At 53.2% G+C, this 19,771-nt stretch overlaps 2 protein-coding genes across 2 annotated transcripts in view; both read right to left on the bottom strand.

The window, feature by feature from the left end:
* Positions 1-19,771, bottom strand: part of LOC137454447 (zinc finger protein 27-like) — an 86,878-nt gene that overhangs the window by 36,599 nt on the left and 30,508 nt on the right. The gene's annotated exons all lie outside the window — the stretch shown is intronic.
* Positions 8,237-9,169, bottom strand: LOC137454349 (olfactory receptor 14A16-like). Its single transcript, XM_068164398.1, has one exon. It carries the CDS (start codon positions 9,167-9,169, stop codon positions 8,237-8,239), a length of 933 nt encoding a protein of 310 aa, XP_068020499.1.

Genomic DNA, 19,771 nt, shown 5'->3' with positions numbered 1-19,771 from the left:
CCTACACACCACAGCACCTGGGGAGCCCTGACCCATACATGAGGGACAGGATCTGCCTGCCCAGGCACTGTGGTCAGGGTTTGGCCTTTCTGCTCCATAAACCAAACCCAGAGTTTGCTCTCCTGCACTTTGCCTTTGTCTGTTGCAATCATGGCCTCCACTGAGCTGCTCTAAGGAGCCCTTGGGAGGCTTTGTTGGTAATGAGCCTCAGTGGGGCCAATCAGTGCTTCAAGGTACTTTGTGTTTTCCTTCTGACTTCTGAAGAAGTTTCTTCAGTCTTCTCTCAGTACCTGAGGTTCCTGCAATGAGTCCCAAGTGCCCTAAGGAGATGTTTGTGTCTCTGATAGCCTCTTCAGGATTTCAAAGTGCACCTCACAAAGCTCAATTTTGTATGCCAAAGAGAAAATATTTTACTCCATTTCAGTTCAGAGCAGAGATGATAACTCCCCAAGTGACACTGACCCAGGCTGTCTCAGCAGGACATCTGCACTTGCAGGAACATCTGTCCTTCAGGGCTGACATTGAATGGACAACTTTGCTCCTCACCCTCCCCAACCTTCCCATTGCTGTCACTGCCCACCTGGGGCTTACACAGTGATTCAGCAGAATGTGTTCTAATCTGAGAGCCTCTGAATGTAGAGTGGGTAAGGACAAGGCTGACCCTGACTGACTGCAAGGGATCCTGAATTCAAATCTATTTCTGTGGCTGTGCCTGGAGAGAAGCACCAAACACACAGACACAGGGACAGAGCTGGCTGGGTTCAGTGCAAGATAGAAACTTTGACCCTGGTGACAGCAAAGGTGTCTGTCTAAAGACAGAGAAGTGAGAGGTAGCTGGCAGAGAGGCTGCCCTGGAGTTCAATTTCCTTCTGCTGGAGCTCAGGGCAAACACTCACAAAGCGTCAACATTCTCAGAGGATGAGACCTGAGCCTGGAGAAGTCTGACTTGGTGCTGGCCCTTGGTGCAGGTTGTGCCTGAGAGATGTCTGAGTGGGGGAGATGCTGGACACAGCTGCTGTGATCCAGGAGAGTTCCAAGGCTCTGGCTTTAGGGTCACTGTTTTAAGAGGTGGAGATCATTGACTTTCATCAGGTGTTCCTCTGATCAGGTGAACCTTGGATGCTGAATCTTCCTGGGATCTTTTGTCACTTGCACAGACCCTGAAGTTTTTGACCTCCAGAGTTTTCTATCACCTCCCTGTTGGCTGTGATCCAAGTACAGATGCACAAAGCTGGCAGGAGGTAACAAACCCCCAAGCCATAGGGAGAGCAGTGCAAGGCTGAGAGAGCAAGTGTGCAGCACACCAAGGACACCTCTCAGGGCTCTATTTCTCTCTGTCCTGATCCACACCTGGCTTACCCTGGGCTAGTTCATGGCCTAGGCAAGGAGGAAGGGGGAATCACAGCAGGTCTTGAGGAGGTTTCCAGTGACAGGGGGACTGTGCCAGCACAATCTGCTCTGTGACTTGAGTGCATTTCTCTCAGCCAGAGAGTGGCTGTGTGGTTGACTCTTGACTCTGTGCCTCTCAACAGAGAATGGCATCATCCAATCAGAATGGGAAGGAAATTTGGTGGTTCCTTAGCCTCCAAAGTCTTCTGCAATGTCATTCAGTGACACAAAGCACACAGGAAACACTGATGATGGGAAATGTCTGCAGCAGTGTGACTTGCTTGGCCATCCTCCTAAGTCTAACTACAAACCAATGTGGAACAGCAAGCAGAGAGCAGAGCAGGCAGGAAAATCACAGTGGCTGTGACACCAGGGGCAGTGTCCCAGCTGCTGCTGGACACCATCCAAACAGCACTTCCCACCAGCAGTGTTCCCCACTCCTCTTGATTACTTTTAGCACTCAATGGATTTGTTCAGTGTCATGGTGGACTCTGGGCAGAGTCTTTTGTCCTGCTTCTCCTGGTGGTATTAGCAGGCTGATGGAATCAGGGTGCTGGAGGAGTTGTTGGATTGCAGTGAAATTCTTCCCAATGGGTGTAGGTTGTAGCTAACCATACAACATGTGAGCAAAGACACATCCTGGTGAGGAGTTATTGGTACAGAGAATTTCCAATCACAGCCAATGATTACAGAGACATCACACAGACAGAAACTGAACTGATTGCTGTGGTGGTGTTCCAGAACTGTGACAAATATTGTGGTGCAGGCCCAGCTGGTTCCAGCGCCATGAGCTGAGATACAAACTAACAGAGCAGTTGAGAGCAGGACCAGGGCTGCAAGGGGAGCCAAGGGGCCCAGACCTGCAGATCCTGTGGCTCCTTCTTCAGGCACAGGTCAATGTTACAGTTCCCCTTTCTCACAGCCTATCCCCGCTCAGTTCCCTGTTGCATCTTGATTTGAACAGGGGCTCTTCTCCCCACTTCCCTTTCCCATTTGCTTCAAGGATGCAGCACTTGGTTCTTTTTCCCTCCCATCCTTTCTCATGTTATTTGGTTGCACATCTCATCACCTCCAGGGCCTCACACAGACAGGAAGGCCATCTCAACATTTCATTACCACTCCCTTTTTGGGTTCACATTGATTGGTTCTATTGCAAACTATGTCATTGATCAACATGGATCTAGAGGCTGCAGCCCAGGCTCTGGTTGTCTCTCTGGGCTGCAAGTGCTCACTGCTGGCTCCTGTGGAGCTTCTCATCCACCAGCACCCACAAGACCTTTTCTTCATGGCTGCTCTCAAGCCAGTCCCTGCCCAGCCTATATCAGGATCCATGTACATGGTCTCTGTGTACAGTGTCCTGTGGGGTGCATGGGGACTGGTTTTAGGACTGTCCCTGGAACCCCAAATGCAAAACCCAATTATGGGTTTGGTCATGGGGAAGTTACACCAACAACCTGAATTTGATTGGGCTGTTGTGTTACAATCTTTGTGTTCTGGGTTGGTAAAATTGGTGTAAAAGATTCTCCTTTCATTTGGTTCCTGGTGAGTAGATCCATTGACTCCTGCATCCAGTCTGCATTTTCTCTTCTGCCACGGATTGCAGTTGAGCCACCTGAGGAGAGCTGCCCCAGCCCCATTCAGGTTTGCTGTACCTTTCATTTCCATGGAAAACAAGAGAGAGCTTAGCCTGCCTTGTTCTGTGGTGTTTTAGCACTTCCAGTGGATCCCAGCAGCACCTGATCTCCAGGAGCTTTTGCTTGGGCCATGATGAGTGTCCTTACTGCAAGGAGGAGGAAGAGAGGAGTGGGCAAGTGGTGTAATTTGTAGACGGAGTTGCCACTGGTGTCTGCCCAACTGATCCATGCAGTGGGGACAGAGTCTGCTCTCAGCACTGGCTTGGTCACAGATCAAAAACACAGCACCAGAAGAGCTGCTGTGAAGAAAATTAACTCCATCAAGGCTGAAACCAGGATGATCTCCCCCTCACTCCATACCCTTACGTGGTCAAGGCACATTATGCCCAGAATTATGCTCAGATATTGAAACCTGTCCCAGCACGTGGACAAGTTCCCCCTCCTTTCATGAGGGACACAATGTCTGAGGTGGCACAGACCCCTGCACACACCCATGGCATGGGATGCTGGTGATGATGCTAAGCATGGCATAATTCCAGCTTCACGCCTCCCATAGGCTGCAGCTGGTTGTTTACGAGAGTGCCCATTGGCCACATCCAGCCTCCAGAAACCTATCAGTATTACCCCAGCTTGTAAATACGTTGCCCTCTTTCACTGTGTCCTCTCTCCTTGCTCAAGAGGACAAAGCTCATGCCATAGCCTCTGCCATTGAGCTCATTGCTATTAAGTCTTCTCTTTCCTATATGCAAGCAAACTAGTGGCCTCGGCACAACAAGGAGAAGCCAGCAGCTGGGCAGCCCTGTTGAGCCTCAGCCCTGAGAGTATCTCCTCAGGAGAGACCTTCACTGAGACTGAGAAACTACTGCATTGCATTGCCAGTCTCACCAGTTGGACTGGACCCCTGAGGGTAAGATCTGCCCAGATGCCAGGGAAGGGACTTAGCCGAGTCCAGCAGTGCAAGCATCTGCCTCAGCCTGAAGCAGCAGACTGACAAGAGGCACAACCCTGTGTGTGTCAGCTCAGAGAGCAGAAGCAGTGTCAGCCTCATGCCTGTGTAACCCTGCCATCACAGGATAGGAGTCACTACTTCTGCCACTCCATGCCCTGTGAACCTTAGGGGAAACCCAGAGCACTGTCTGTGCCTGTGCTCCAAAGCTGAAACTACTCTGACAAGGATCCCACCACTCCTTTGAGGCAAGCAAAGGGAAGCTGATGCTTCATGCACCTGTGCCTCTTCCCCGGGGCCATCCACGCCAGCCCTGAAGCCCTTGCCACCAGGCTGACCCCTGCCGGGTCCAGCCCCACCTGCCATCGCGCCAGATTGGAAACCTCCAAGCCTGCCTACTGGGAACTGTGGCCCTGCCCTGCCATGCAGGCTGACTCTGTGAGGGCCGACCCCTGCCGGGTTGACCCTGCGTTACTGCTCCCTGCTGTCCAGAGGGAGCTGCCCAAGTCCTGCTAAGGGAAACTGCTTAACAGCTACCCTAAGGTCCAGTCCCTCTCTGCTGCCATGGAAGGGAGAAGGTTGCCACCCACTGTCACTGTCTGGACCAGCCAGGAGTCAGCAGTCTGCCAGAACCTAACATTGCTACAAACAAGGGACACAGAATACCTTCCACCTGCTTTGTACTCACTAACAGCTCAAAGCACCTGAGTCTAGCAGGATAATCTTTGTAGTCCAGTCCTTTGATACACAGTGTAAGAGCTCTGTATATACTTAGCCGGTGCCAGAGTCAGGTCACCATCTGGTGGACAAGCAGTGGAATTGCAGCCTGTGTTATAGTAATAGAAATTAACTCTGTAAATACCCTGATTGAGTCCAAATTATAAATACTAAACCACTTATGGGATGTATTTCACAATCATGCACTAGAATATGATATAAAATAGTGATACATTGGTTATTAACAATTTTAATAATTAATAAAATAAATATCTATATAATTCATATTAATAAATTAATAACCTCTTCCCCACAGACAGAAAAAACCTCACAGTCCCTTTCCAGCTGTGTTCCTGCTGTTGGCCAATCCCCTCCCCAGGCAGAAGTGACCTCACAACCCCTTCACACTCATTGGTTTCCTACTGAATGATGAGCTCCTGAGACACAACTGACCACCTGATCCCACACCCAGCCATCACCCTCCTTGTGGCCAGAGCCTGAGCAGATCAAAGTTTCATCCAATCCATCTGGCAGATTTCCTACCAAGGCTCTGAGTGGAGAAACCTTCCTCAGAGGAGCTGCTGGATCTGTCCTGGTGATCTGTGGAAAAGGCTCCTGCACATCATCTTGTCCAGTGACCCTGCTCAGGGCAGGGTTAAGCAGAGGAGGTCCCTCAAGGCCTGTGCCCAGTTTGGCCTCATCCCCAAAGGAGCTGCAGAGGCCCTGGGTCAGAAGGTGCAGGGAGCAGATGAAGAGATTGCACAGTGCTGGCTGAAGGGCTTGCCCTGAGGGATGCCACTGGGAAGTGGCTGCCAGGAGGACTCTGCCCTGGTGACTTTGGGGCTTGATCCACCACCCACCCTCCCACCCAACACCTCATCCATTTCCTCAGTCCTGCTGTCACCAGTCTGGCTCTACAGAGCACATGGGGTCCATGGCAAAGGCCTGGCTAAGGTCCAGGAACCAAACATCTCCTTCTTGCCCTTACCCAGACATATTTGATCTCTCTCTTGTCCTGCAAGGGCCTGCAGATGGCTGCAGGAGTGTCTGACCTATCACTTTTGACCCAGCACCACAACTGTGCTGAGGGTGACCAGCCTGGAGTTTGCCCCAGCCTCCTTCTTGGCCTTCCTGAAGATGCCTTTCCCAAGGAGCCAGAACCTCTCTGATGGCTCTGTGCACATTTCAGGGCATGACCCAGGAAGGGTGATGTGAGCAGACAGCAACATTTGCAATGAGCCTGTGCAGGACACCTGAGAGGAATCTCCCTGAGGCAGTGAGGTTTGTGCTGCAGTCACACACAGAAATGTCACAGAATCACAGGATGTGAGAGGCTGGAAGGAACCTCCAAAGAAGTCCAACCCCCTGCCAGACCAGGACCATAGAATCTAGTGCAAGATGCACAGGAAGGCATCCAGATGGGTCTGGAAAGTCTCCAGAGAAAGAGACTCCACAACCTCTCTTGGCAGCCTGTTCTAGTTCTCTGTGACCCTCACAGTGAAGAAATTCCTCCTCATGTTGAGGTGGAACCTCCTGTGCTGTAGTTTATATCCATTGCCCCTTGTCCCATCCCAGGGTGCAACTGAGCAGAGCCTGTCCCTGTCCCTTCCTTCCTGACCCCCAGGCCTCAGATATTTATAAACATTTATTAAATCCCCTCTCAGTCTTCTCCTCTCCAGACCAAACAGCCCCAGGGCTCTCAGCCTCTCCTCCCCAGGCAGTGCTGCAGTCCCTTCAGCATCCTTGTAGCCCTCCCTTGGACTGTCTCCAGCAGATCCCTGTCCCTCCTGAACTGGTGAGCCCAGAACTGGATGCAATATTCAAGAGTGGCTTCACCAGGGTAGAGTAGAGGGGGAGAAGACCCTCCCTGGATGTGCTAGACACACTCTTCCTAATGCACCCCAGGACCCCATTGGCCTTCTTGGCCACCAGGGCACATTGCTGTCCCATGCAGAACTTGCTGTCCACCTACACTCCCAGGTCCTTCTCCACAGGGCTGCTCTCTAGCAGATCACCTCCCAGCTTGTCCTGCTGCAGTTTATTCTTCCTTCCCAGGAGCAGGACTCTGCTCTTATCCTTGTTGAACCTCATGAGGTTCCTCTCTGCCCGCCTCCATCCAGGTCTGTGAATGGTTGCACAGCCTTCAGAGGTCTCAGCCAAGCCTCCAAGTTTGGTATTGTCAGCAAACTTAGTGAGCAGACTCTGTCTGTCCACTCATCATTGATGAAGATATTGAACAGGACAGGACCCAGCACTGATCCCTGGGGGACTCCACTGGTTACAGCTCTCCAGCTGGACCTGGCACCTTTGACCACCACTCTTTGGACTCTATTTTGTAACCAGTTCCTGATCCATCTCACTGTCTGCTCTTCCATCCCACACTTCCTGAGCTTACTCACAAGGATATTATGGGAGACAGAGTCAAAAGCATTACTAAGGTCAAGGTAAACTACATCTACTGTCAGGGCTCTGCCAGGCATTGTGAACTCCTTTTGCACCTCAGGATGTTCATACAGTCTTTCCCTACCACTCACACAGGCTCTGCACTGCAGCAGGCAGAGTGTCCCTGGCTTCCTGCTGCCCCTGCCAGAGGCTGGGAGGCTCCTCACACCTCCATTGCCCTGGTACCCCAGCCACAGCTGATGGTGTTTGTGCTCACTCAGGTTCCTCTCACCCCACACACCATGGCCATGCTTGCATCTCATCTGTGCAATGCCAGCAGCCACTGCTAACCTTCTGAGCCTGTGACCTGCAACTGGGGGACAAAGAAAGTTTGCAAGTTGTGGTGAGAGACCAGGGGTGGAAATGGTGGTGGTGAGTGGCTAGAGCAGGATGATTACCCTGGGACAGTTTCCCCAGGCTGTCCAGTGAACAGACACACAGATCTCTTGCAGGAGGCCTGTCTGTGTAAGGTCACTGGTGTGTGCCCCAGCCCTGCACACTCACACTTGAGCTGTTCCCTGCTGTTTGCATCACTGGGACACTTTCTTGGGCCTGCTCTGGAGAGAAACTTTGGATGAAGGCCTAAGCCTTCAGACTCTGCCCTGAGCAGATCATCTGTCTTTGTGGAACTGCTCTTGGGGGCCAGCTCAGTCAGGGTAGTTCCCATGGCCTGTCCCTACCTGTGCTCACAGGACTGGCATCCAGCAGAACAATGACCAAGCTGCCACAGCACTCAGGCCTTGCACTGACCCAGGAGAGGCTGGAAGTGGAAAGAGAATAGCCCTGGAAGTCCAGGTGCTGGTGCTCCCTGGCTGTGCTGCTGTGCTGGGACTCTTTCCTCCCCCATATCTGCACAGTACCTGGCTGAAAAGCTCTGGAGAAGTCCTGGAGAAGGATCTCAGGAAGGAAAATATTATTGAAAGGTTCTTTATTTTTTTTAACGAAGCAAAGAGCAGAGGTCCTGCTGCACAGACTCTTGGTCAGCAAAGCAGAGAATGTGTTAGAAAAGGGATGACAGTTTCATACAGAGTAAAACACCACCACTAATAATTACAGAAGCCAGGCTGGGCCTGCACTGAGTGACACCAGAACTGCTCTGCAGAAGAGTTTATTGCTTCTGAAACCATCCAGTGATCAGTTGGGTCAGGGCAGCCTTGAGCTCCTGGTTCCTCAGGCTGTAGATGAGAGGGTTCACTGCTGGAGGCACCACTGAGTACAGAACTGACACCAACAGATCAAGGGATGGGGAAGAGACAGAGGGAGGCTTCAGGTAGGCAAAGAAGCCAGTGCTGATAAACAGGGAAACCACAGCCAGGTGAGGGAGGCAGGTGGCAAAGGCTTTGTGGCGTCCCTGCTGGGAGGGGATCCTCAGCACTGCCCTGAAGATTTGCACATAGGACACCACAATCAACATAAAACAGACAGTTGAAAAAGAGGCAGTAACCACAATAAGGCAAAGTTCCCTGAGGTAGGATGTGGAGCAGGAGAGCTTGAGGATCTGGGGGATTTCACAGAAGAACTGGTGCACAGCATTGCCATGGCAGAGGGGCAGGGAAAATGTATTGGCTGTGTGTAGCACAGCATTGACAACCCCACAGGCCCAGGCAGTTGCTGCCAGGTGGACACAAAATCTGTGGCTCAGGAGGGTCTCATAGTGCAGGGGTCTGCAGATGGCAATGTAGCGATCATAGGACATGGTGGTGAGGAGATAAAACTCTGCTGATATCATAAAGAAAAAGAAAAATACTTGAGCAACACATCCTGCATAGGAGATGTCCCTGGTCTCCCACAGGGAATTGGCCATGGATTTGGGCACAGTGGTGGAGATGGCACCCAGGTCAAGGAGGGCGAGGTTGAGGAGGAAGAAGTACATGGGGGTGTGGAGGTGGTGGTCCCAGGCTATGGTGGTGATGATGAGGCCATTGCCCAGCAGGGCAGCCAGGTAGATGGCCAGGAAGAGGCAGAAGTGCAGGAGCTGCAGCTGCCTTGTGCCTGAGAATGGCAGGAGGAGGAAGTGGGTGATGGAGCTGCTGTTGGCCATCTGCTGCCTGTGGGAATGTCTAAGAAAGAAAAGAAAGCAAAACTTGATGACAGACTCCTCTGAGAAGAAGCACTGCAGGGGTCACAGCAATCCCCTCACAGCTGTGAGGAGCAGGAGCTCAGGCTATGTGCTGCCAAGGACTCATCTTGGCTCTGCTACAGTGGAGCTACTGTGCCCATCAGGCTGTTCCCTCTGCCTTGCACTTTCCCCTGTGCTGCCTTGCTGATGTTATGCCCAAATTAGCCTTTAGAACCCCCCCAGCTCCCTGTGCTCTGAGGAGAGCAGGGCAGCACTGGTTCAGAGACAGTTCTGTGAACTCTTCTCTGTCTCAGCCCAGAAGTGCAGCTGTGAGAGACAGAGCAGGACTCAGCCTCTCCTGAAGAGAATCAAAGGACTCTGGGAACAGAGTGCTGACCCCCAAGGAAAGCCTCAGCACTGCCCAGTGCCCTATGGCAGAGCTGGGCCTTGCTGGGGGCAGCTCCAAGCCCAGGAGGAGGGGCAGAGCAGTCAGGGATCCTGGAGATGAGATGTTCTAAAGAGTCATTGCCCAGCAGACAGCACCCAGAGACATCTGCAGAGAAGCACTGAGAGAGCAGCCTGAACACAGCCTCCCCCAGGGCTTCCTGGCAGCTTCCCCTCATCCCCAGCCCATATCTCTCCTGCCTGAAGCTGTCCTTCTCAGGAAAGGCTCAAGAGCACCTCAGACTCACCCTGTCATCAACTGCAATGACTTCTTCTCTAGTGAGCTCGCAGCATCCTCCCAGTCCTGGCCACCTTGAAGCTCTCTGTTCTTTCCTCATGTACCTGAGATGCCCTGGCAGTGCCCTCAGACCTGCTGTGCTGTGCAGAGAAGCTGCTCCTCGCCAGAGCTCCATGCAGCCCAGGACCCTGGCCCAGCTCAGCAGCAGATGATCTGCCCAGGGCATTTAAAGGAGCCCTCTGGTGGCTTTGGTGTCAGGTAAACCTCAGGGACTGAGAGGAAGCTGATGAAACCTCTGCAGAAGTCCAAGTTAGAGTCAAACTCTGAAGTTTCTTGTAGTGTTAAATTGGTTCCACTGGGGGACACTACAGGGAAAGTGTCCACAGGCTCTGGTGAGAGCAGAGAACTGAGGCAGTGCTGACAGGTCAGGACAAGCAGCTCAAGGTGGCTCTGCTGCTGAGCAAACCTGGAGGGGTTTCATTGATCCAAAAGGCCAAGCCCTGACCCCCAGCCCCTGGCAAGGCAGATCCTGTCCCTCACCTGTGGCTCTGGGCTCTGCTGGGGGCAGTGGGGAGTGAGGATGAGCAGTGACCAGGGAAGGACCTTGCCAGGTTTTGCTGTGGTTTGCCTGCAAAGAGACAACTCCTGCTGAAAAGGAATGAAATGTACCTTTAAAAATAATTTTTATCAGATGCTTTATGCAATAAAAATCTCTCCAATTAGCTGCAGAAATCTTAGCAAGAATTAGAGGATAAGTTGTGGTTAAGTGGTGTTTTAATGAGCCCCACGGAGTATTTGGGGCTGATTACATCATCCTCAGGTACTGCCAGGAGACTCTGCCAAGCTACTGCCAAGAAGCCTCTCAAGAAGTCCAAGGCAGAAGCAAACTCCAAAGTACCTTCAAGCACTGATTGGCCTCACTGAGGCTTGTTACTGACAAAGGCTCCCCAGGGACTCATTAGAGCAGCTTGTTGGAGGCCAGGATTGCAGGGAGTCAAAGGCAAAGTGCAGGGCAGAAAAACTTGCCTTTGGTCTGTGAAGCAGAAAGGCCAAGCCCTGACCACTGCCCTTGGAGTAGAAGAACCTCAAAGCCTCAAAGCAAAGTTTCTCCTCACAGGCCTTGGTGTCAGAGGCAAGTGCCAGAGTCAAGGGGACAAAGACCTTGTACCTGTTGGGCCTCTGAGCCTTGCCAGAGCGCTTGGCCATCCCTACTGCAGCCTGTCCTGCACTGTCCCATGGCTGCAGCTCTTTCCCTTCAGGCTGCCGACACCAATCCTGCTTCCCCATCCAGCTCTGCCCCTGCTATTTACATCCCTTCCCTGAGCTGTCTCAGCTCTCCCTGCCATTTCCTGACATCTCTGGATGGCCTCATGCATAGCAGCTCTGCCCTTTGCGGGACATTTCTTTGGCCTCCTCTCCACTCTGAACCTTCCAAGCTGCACTTTCTCAAGGTTTTGGTCTCTTTCCACTCTCCAGAAGATCTCCATCCTCTCTGAAACCACCCTTCAGCCATCTGCACACTGCTATGGCAGTGCCCTGAGCCTCTATTCAACAGGCTGAAGCAGCCCAGGTCCTTCAGCCTCTCCACAGAGATGTCAATCCCCATCCTGGAAAATCTCCTCTGCAGCCTCCCCAGTTCCTGACTTCCCCTTTGGACTTCTGAACTCTGCACCCAGATACCAGGAATCCAGATGTGGCCACAGCAGTGTTGAGTCTGGGAGAGGACAATTCCTGTGTCTGGGTGGCCACTTTTCTACTGCCACAACCCATCTGCAGTTGGCCTTCTTCCCTGTGTGCAGGGTTTGTTCCATCCCAGGGCATTTGGAATAGGGAGAAGAACCTCAGGAAAGTCTTGCTCAGTATTGCTCTATGAAATGCAGACAGGCCTTAGGCCTGGTCCTTGAAATGGGAGCTTAGGAGAAGACAGAGGCTTAGGGCCTGCTCTTGAAGGTGACATTTGCCCCTGCTCTTCCCAGAGAGGTCCTTGCTGTCCCCTGTTCTGCTCCCTCAAGCAGACCAGCACTCACACATGCCCTGCACTCTAACAGCCATGCAAACAAAGGGGAACAAGCTCAGGATTAGTGCTCCAACCAACTTTTTGAGACTGAAGCCCAAGGCAGGAATCCACAACCATAGCCAGGCCCAGAGCTCTGAGAAGCCCCAGGTGGTGTCTTCCTTTTGCACTTCATGCAGAATCTGCTTGGTTCCCATATCTCACTGATCACAGAATGGGCTGGGTTGGAAGGGACCTCCAAAGTTTATCTTGTCCAGCCTTCCCAGTGACATCCTCAACTAGATCAGGTTGCCCAGAGCACTGTCAAGCCTCACCTTCAATATCTCCAGGGATGGGATCACAACTACCTCCCTGGGCAACCTGTTCCGGTATTCCACTACCCTCATGGTGCAGAACTTGTGCTGGCTCCTCCTTCCTGCACAATCCTGCTTTGTTCCCATCTCTCACCCATGTCTATGGATGTCCTTCCTCTCTGATCCATGGAAACACAACACCTTGTGTTCAGTGCGGTGCCCACTCCTCCTTCTGAGGCAAAGACCATGCCTGGAGCCATTCCCTCCTGAGCAGCTATTTCTGCAACCTGTTTCACTCCTCCCTGGGAAGCTGATCCTGCACCTGCAGTCCTAGTCCAGACTGGAAGAGCAGAGATCTTCACCATGGCCTTTTCTGGTTGACTTTTTCCAAAGCAAGTGTGACAGTTTGAGCCTTAACTGAGAGCCTTAACCAGGCCCCTCAGCACAGACTACCCCTCGGGTTGGTTTGCCCCCACCAGCAGCAGGGGAAACCCACACTGACTTCCCAGCAGGTTCTTCTCAGCAATCACAGCAACTCCATCTCCATCCACTGTTTGCAGCAGGTCGGACTGGGCAGGACCAGCTCGGTTCACAGATCTTCTGCTGTTCACTAACCAAGTGTCTTGATCTAGGTGTCTTTCCCAGTTCCTAAAGGTCCCATGGCTTTTAGGGTGGTCCTTAGCAAGACAGTATAGCTCTCAACCTTCCCTGCAGCTGGTGCATGGTATGGGATGTGGTAAATCCATTCAATCCCATGTTCCTTTGCCCAGTCCCTTAGGGGATGGTTCCTGAAGTGGCTTCCATTGTCCCATTCAATCCTCCTGGGGATGCTGTGTCTCCACAGGACAAGTCTCTCTAGGCCCAGGATGGTGTTGCAGGCAGTGGCATGAGGTGCTGGGTAGGTTTCCAGCCACCCTGTACTTTCCTCCACCATGGTCAGTACGTACTGCTTGCCACTGTGAGACCGAGGAAGGGTGATGTAGTCGATCTGCCAGGCCTCTCCATATTGATGTTTCAACCATCTCCTCCCATACCACAGAGGCTTTATGCACTTGGCCTGCTTGATGGCAGCACAGATGTCACACTCATGGATGACCTGTGAGATGTCCTCCATGGAGATGTCCACTGATCTGTCCACAGCCCACCGGGATGTGGCATCTCTCCTTTGGTGGCCAGAAGTGTCATGGGCCCAGCGAGCTAAGAACAGCTGATACTTGTGTTCCCAGGCCAAGTCTATCTGGGAGATTTTAGCAGCCAGATCTGCTTGGTGGTTGTGCTTGTGCTCCTCTGTGGCTCTGCTCTTGGGGATGTGTGCATCCATGTGCCGTACCTTTATTGGCAGCCTGTCCAGGTGGGCAGCGATGTCTTGCCACAGGTCAGCAACCCAAACAGGCTTCCCTTTTCTTTGCACCCTGGGTGAGTTTCTGTATGAAAGGCCATCTCATGGGCACCTCATCTGGGTCTGAGGGGAGCTGGCCATCCCCATAAATTATTTCCAGCACAGCCATCTGTCTCAGATACCCAATGCCCTGTTCCATAGTTGTCTATCTAACTGGGGCCCAGGGCAGGTCATCTCTTGAGCGGTACCGGCTCTTGATGGCATTGAGGATCTGGGCCCAGAGAGTGTGTGTTCCATTGAGTTTGGCTAACTCTTTGTCCAGATCAGCATCATGAGGAAGCCTAAAAGCTTTGCCTCCCTCTTATCCAGGTCCACTGTGTCCACCCCCTCGTCCCAGCATCTCAGGGCCCAGCTTAGTCTTGGCTCACCCTCTTTCCTTGCATAATCCAGTCAAGTTTGCCTTAATTCCTTTCTGGGCAGAGATGTAAGAGTTATTATTTCCTGTTCTGAGTCATCCTCATCCTCTGCTGGGTTCTGTGAGGTGCTAGGCCCTGACAAAAGCTCCAGCCAAACACCCATGCAAAACCTTGGAACATCAGATTCTTCAAAACTGACATCTCTACTTCCAATCCCTTTCTTTCAGACAAAGTATTACTCTCCAAAGGCAATATTAATGTCCAAGCCTCATGTTGGGCACCAAAATACTGTGGTGGTTTGAGCCTTAACTGGGATTTAAGAGCTCAGATGGGGGCAAAGCTGAGAATCTTTCCCCTGCTCTGCTTTCCTCTTACCTGATCAAAAGAAAAAGGGAAGGGGAAAGAATAGGGAGAGATAAGGGAAGGGGTGTAATGGGTTGGGGCAGGCCCCCTCCCCACCACGCGCAGAAATAACGACTCAGACAAACAGATTGCAAAAGTGATGGAAAGTTTAAATAGAACAGTGAGTGCGTGCAGAGAACTAGAGATACAGTGACGAGAGAAAAGAACCCAAAACAGACCCAGAGAAACCCATCCCTACCTGGGGGTACACCCGAGACCCCCAGAGCTCCCTCTTCCCCCTCCCATTGCTAGGCTAGTCTCAGCTGGCCAGATCTGAGACTGCCCATCCCCCCGTGGCCTTGGGCCTAGCAAGGCCCAAGGCCAGGAGATCTCTCCCCCATGTTACCAACTGACGGAGGAGGAAGAAAAGAGGAAGTGCCAGACCCCGCCGCAAAACTTATAGTGGTGCAAGGGATCATGGTAGGAAATAACCTAATTTCCTGTGTCCACCCACTGGGCTGGACTTCTGGACACAGGAAGCACCCCAGTAGCAGAAGGGCACCCAGCCCAAACTACGACAGGAGCCACCCCTTTATTTCAAACCATGATGCCTGCACCCAAACACATCATCAAATCAGAAAACTGATGACATGTCCGGCGAAGTCCGTGTCTTCATCTGGGCGTCCACTCAAACAGTCTCTCAGTCAGGCTCTAGTGTCTGTTCATTCCAGTTCTTCTTCCTTCATCCAGTGGAACCTCCCGGCGATGCAGAACTCATTCTCCTGCGGTGCAAGTTCTCCATGAATCCGTTGGGCATCCTGGTCACCTGGAACAGCCTCACGACTTCTCAGCCAAGCCTCTACTTTTCACAAATAATCACTCGGCGGCATATTCTCCACCCCTGGGGCAGGCCAGTCGAAACCATCCAACCCACGACTGCCTTTTTCAATCCATCCAGGGTGCCACAATCAACCGCTTCCAACTGCGGTCCCACTACACGGATGCTTGTCCAAGGTACTCCGCCCCCCCACTAGGCGTACCCGTACCAAAACAAGACAGCATCCGGCTGCACACCCCCCCCCCCCACCAGAAAGGGAGGGGCTGCACCACAGCTCACTGAGAAGAAGGGAGGTGGAGCCAGGTGCTCGGCGCCAGTTTCGGAACTCGTCCGAAAAAGTCGGGGAAGAGACTAGGGCCGGCCCCGCCGCAGCCCGAGCGCACGGCCGGGTCCGCCGGCGCCGCTCGCCCGCAGCAGGGCTCCGCCCACCTCTGCCGCCACGGCGCAGAATCAAAATCACCTCCACCCCTCGGACACTCAAACGGCTTCTCCAGCGAAAGCCATACGCGCGTTCTCAGAGCCCTTGAAAACGGCTTTCCAGCTGGAGTCCCCGTCGGCCCCCCGGGGCTTCGGGAGCTGGCTTGCCCGCTCGCAGCAGCTGTCTCTATCCCCGCAGCGAGAACGGACCTGACTCTGATCTGCTCGCCGCTGCCCCTCCCCCACTTCACTGCCCGCCGCGGAGGAGGGGCAGGTTCCGCGTTCTCAAGCGGTACCCCGATGCCGATGGTCGAGAACCACCCCTGCCTGAAATAGCAGAAGGTCCGTGCCACCGGCAGCGCACCAGTCATCCCCCCACAATCCACAAGAGCTTACACGGCCGCCCTGGCAACATCACTTGAGCCCCCAACTGCCAAACCCAAACCGACGCCCAGAACTGAATTTAAACTCTCCATCCTTTGCAATCGATCTGCAGAGTGGGCACAACAGCCAGCCCCACGTTGGTGCGCCAAAATGTAATGGGTTGGGGCAGGCCCCCTCCCCACCACGCGCAGAAATGATGACTCAGACAAACGGATTGCAAAGGTAATGGAAAGTTTAAATAGAACAGTGAGTGCGTGTAGGAAAAACTAGAAACACAGTGACAAGAGAGAGAGAGACCCAAAAAACAGACCCAGAGAAATCCCATCCCCACCTGGGGGTCCACCCAAACCCCCAGGGCTCCTCCTTCCCCCCCCACTGCTAGGCTAGTCTCAGCTGGCCAGATCTGAGACTGCCCATCCCCTCGTGGCCTTGGGCCTAACCAGGCCCATGGCCGGGAGATCCCTACCCCTGTTACCGGGTGGTGAGGAGGAAGGAAAGAGGAAGTGCCAGACCCCGCCGTAAGACTTATAGTGGTGCAAGGGATCGTGGTAGGAAATAACCTAATTTCCTGTGTCCACCCACTGGGCTGGACTTCTGGACACAGGAAACACCCCTGTAGCAGAGGGCACCCAGCCCAAACTACGACATTCCCACACAAATGTCTTTCTTCAGACCATTTCTGCTTCAGTGTTGTCCTGTCTGCTGTGATCCAGAGGCTGCAGACATGAGGAGCTGTGTTCCCTGGCTGTTCAACAATAAAGTACCTTCCAGGGCATTGTTTCTCTGAGTTCTTTGCTCCAAGGCTTCTGTGGAGCTGTAGGGCAGTGCCTGTGTGCAAAGGTGGAGGGGCAGAGTCCCAGCACAGCAGCAGTGCCAGGGAACCCCAGAGCTTGGGCTGTCCTCAGCTACTCTTTCTTCCCTTCCACCCTCTCCAGCTTGGGCACTGTGCTGCTGTGTGGCAATGCTGGGACTGCAGGCAGGGAGAGTCCAGGGCTGCTTGTGGGACAGAGCTGTGCTCCAGATCAGCACTGCCATCAGAACAGGAGCTCTCCTCATGCCTTCATATCCCAACATCCTCCTATTGCAGACTGCACCTACTCCACTGTCCAGACTGGATACCCTGACCCCCTTCCAGTGTAGACTCAGTCTGAACATGGTTCCTTTAACCCCTCCCAGTACAGATGTGGCCTCATCCCAGTACAAACTGCATCCTACTGTCCTCTAGCACTGCAGCCTGGTTCCCATCCCAGCACAGAATGTATCCCATGGCTCCCCTCCCAGTACCATCTGCATCCATCCCCGTACAATCTGCACACCCTCATGCCCTCCCAGTACAGCCTGGGCCCTGGCCCTGTCCAAACAGGATCCCTTTCATCCCTCCAGGTGCACCTTAGGCCTTGTCTCAATAAAAAGTGGGTCCCTTTATCCCCTCCCAGTACAGCCTGGCCCCATTTCAGTACAAGCTGCATTCCCTGGGCCCATTCCACTACAGTCTGGTCTCCACATATTACAATCTGGATGGAGCTGTGGTCACCTGGCTGGGTCCAGTACATCCCCAGCAGTGCCACTGAGCCTGCTCTCACTGTAGGATGAGCTGGTGCCGCGAACCACAGTGACAATGACTGAGACCTCACAGGCACCAGTGCCCAGGCTGGCCCTGCACATGTACATGCCAGAGTCTGCTGCCATGACATGGGACACATACAGCCAGGAGCCTGAGACCTGGGGTTGGGGACAGCCATCAGTGTCACAGGGTGGGGGACAGGGCAGGGGTAGAGGTAGAAGCCACCATCAGGCAGTGCCATGGAGGGGATGACCAGTGTGGTGATGTCACACTGCTCAGTGCAGTACTGTGGCACCAGGGTGGGTGTGAGTGGCACTGCTGTGTGCCCACACCCCCCCAGAGCACCCAGGGGTGCTGGTACGATTTAGAACCATTTAACCCTTCCCAGTACAGACCTGGTCACATCTCAGTACAAACTGCATCTCCTCAACCCCTCCCAGCTCAGATGTGCTCTTATCCCAGGACAAACTGCATCACTTTGCCATCTCCCATAGAGTTTCCTGTGCCACTACAAAGTGCATCCCTTGGACCCCTTCCCAGGCCCAGCTGCACCCAGCACAGCACAAAGGGGATATCCTGATCCCAGGGCAGCTGTGGCCTGATCCTGGTACCAATGGGATCCCATTGCCATCTCCCAGCACAGTCTGAGTCTCATCCCAGTACAAAGTGTATCTCCTGAAACCCTGATTCCATCCCAGCACAGACCAGGACCCATCCCTGCAAATGATCCCCTGATGCCCTCCCAGTTCAGACTGGGGCCCCCTCCAGCTACAAACTGAACCTCTCTGAGCTCTCCCAGTACAGACTGGGCTCCCTCCCAGTACTAATAGGAGCCCCTGGTGCCTCCTAGTAAAGTCTTAGACACCTCCCAGTAAAAGCTGATCCCATGCCCTCTCCCAGTAGCAGTGGCCATTGTCCCAGTACACTCAGAAATCCTGTCCCAGTACAGACTGGGCCCTTCCTGCCCAAACTGGATCCCTGAAGTTTGGGGCTCCCCAGGTCAAGAGAGACAGAGATCTGCTGGAGAGAGTCCAACAAAGGCTATGAGGCTCTGTTGCCAAGACGCTATCCATTATCGACCTGGAGTCCTGACTCACTGGGGAGGTCCCAGGGTATTGGAGAGGAACAAATGTGACACTCAGCTCCAAGAAAGGAAGAAAGGAGGATCCAGGAACCTATAGAGCTGGCAGTGTGAGCTGGGTAGCAGGGCAGGGCATGGAGAAAAGCATCTCCAGCACCATTACATGTCCTGGAGAGGACAAGCAGGGGATCAGGCCCAGTCAGCATGGGTTAATGAAGGGCAGGTCTTCCCTGACCCACCTGATCTACTTCTCTGACAGGAGGAGTGACTGTTGGATGAGGAAAATGCTGTGGCTATTGTCTCCCTAGACTTTCCAAAAGCCTTTGGCACTGCTCCCCACAGAATTCTCCTGGGCAAAGTGGCTGCTCCTGGCTTGGATGAGCAATGCTCTGCTGGATACAGCCCTGCCTGGGTGAAAGGACCCAAAGAGTGGTGCTCAGTGGAGTTCAGTCCAGCTGGTGGCAGGTCACAAGTGTTGTTCCTCAGGGATCAGTGTTGGGACCACTTCTGCTTAACATCTTTATTGATGACCTTGATGAAGACACAGAGTGTGTCAGCCAGAGTGGTCAGGGAGTGGAATGTGCTGCCCAGGGAGGTGGTGGAGTCACCAAGCCTGCAGGTGTTTCAAGGTGGTTTGGATGTGGTGCTTGGGGATATGGCTTAGGGGTGACCCTTGTAGAGCAGGGTTATTGGTTTGACTTGGTGATCCTGAGAGTCTTCTCCAACCTGAATGTTTCTGTGATTCTGTGACAGACTGAGAGCCCTGGGGCTGTTTAGTGTGGAGAGGAGAATCCTGAGCAGGGATCTGATCAAAGTCTATGAGTATCAGAGGGGGGTGTCAGATGAAGGTGCCAGGCTCTTGGCAGTGGTGCCCAGTGATAGGACAAGGAGCAATGGGTGCAAGATGGAACACAGGAGGTTCCACTTCTAGTATGAAGAAACTCCTGTGTGCTGTGAGGGTGCTGGAGCCCTGGAGCAGGCTGCCAGAGAGGTTGTGGAGTCTCCTTCTCTGGAGACTTTCAAACCAGCCTGGATGATCCTCCTCTGGCAGTGGGGTTGGACTGAATGGTATCTGGAGGTCCTTTCCAACCCCTCATATTCTCAGATTCTGTGATTTAAGCACTCCCAGTTCAGACTGGGCTCATCAGGATACCACAGCCTCTCCTCAGCCCTGGCCTGAGCCCCAGCCCTCAAAGACATCTCTGAGCCCTCAG

Source organism: Melanerpes formicivorus, unplaced genomic scaffold (assembly GCF_026170545.1).
Source record: "Melanerpes formicivorus ecotype bairdi unplaced genomic scaffold, bMelFor1.0.p_v2 SCAF_80, whole genome shotgun sequence".
In the NCBI taxonomy this organism is placed as follows: Eukaryota; Metazoa; Chordata; class Aves; order Piciformes; family Picidae; genus Melanerpes; species Melanerpes formicivorus.
The sequence above is the reverse complement of the archived record's forward strand: the minus strand, read 5'-3'. Positions and strand labels throughout refer to the sequence as shown.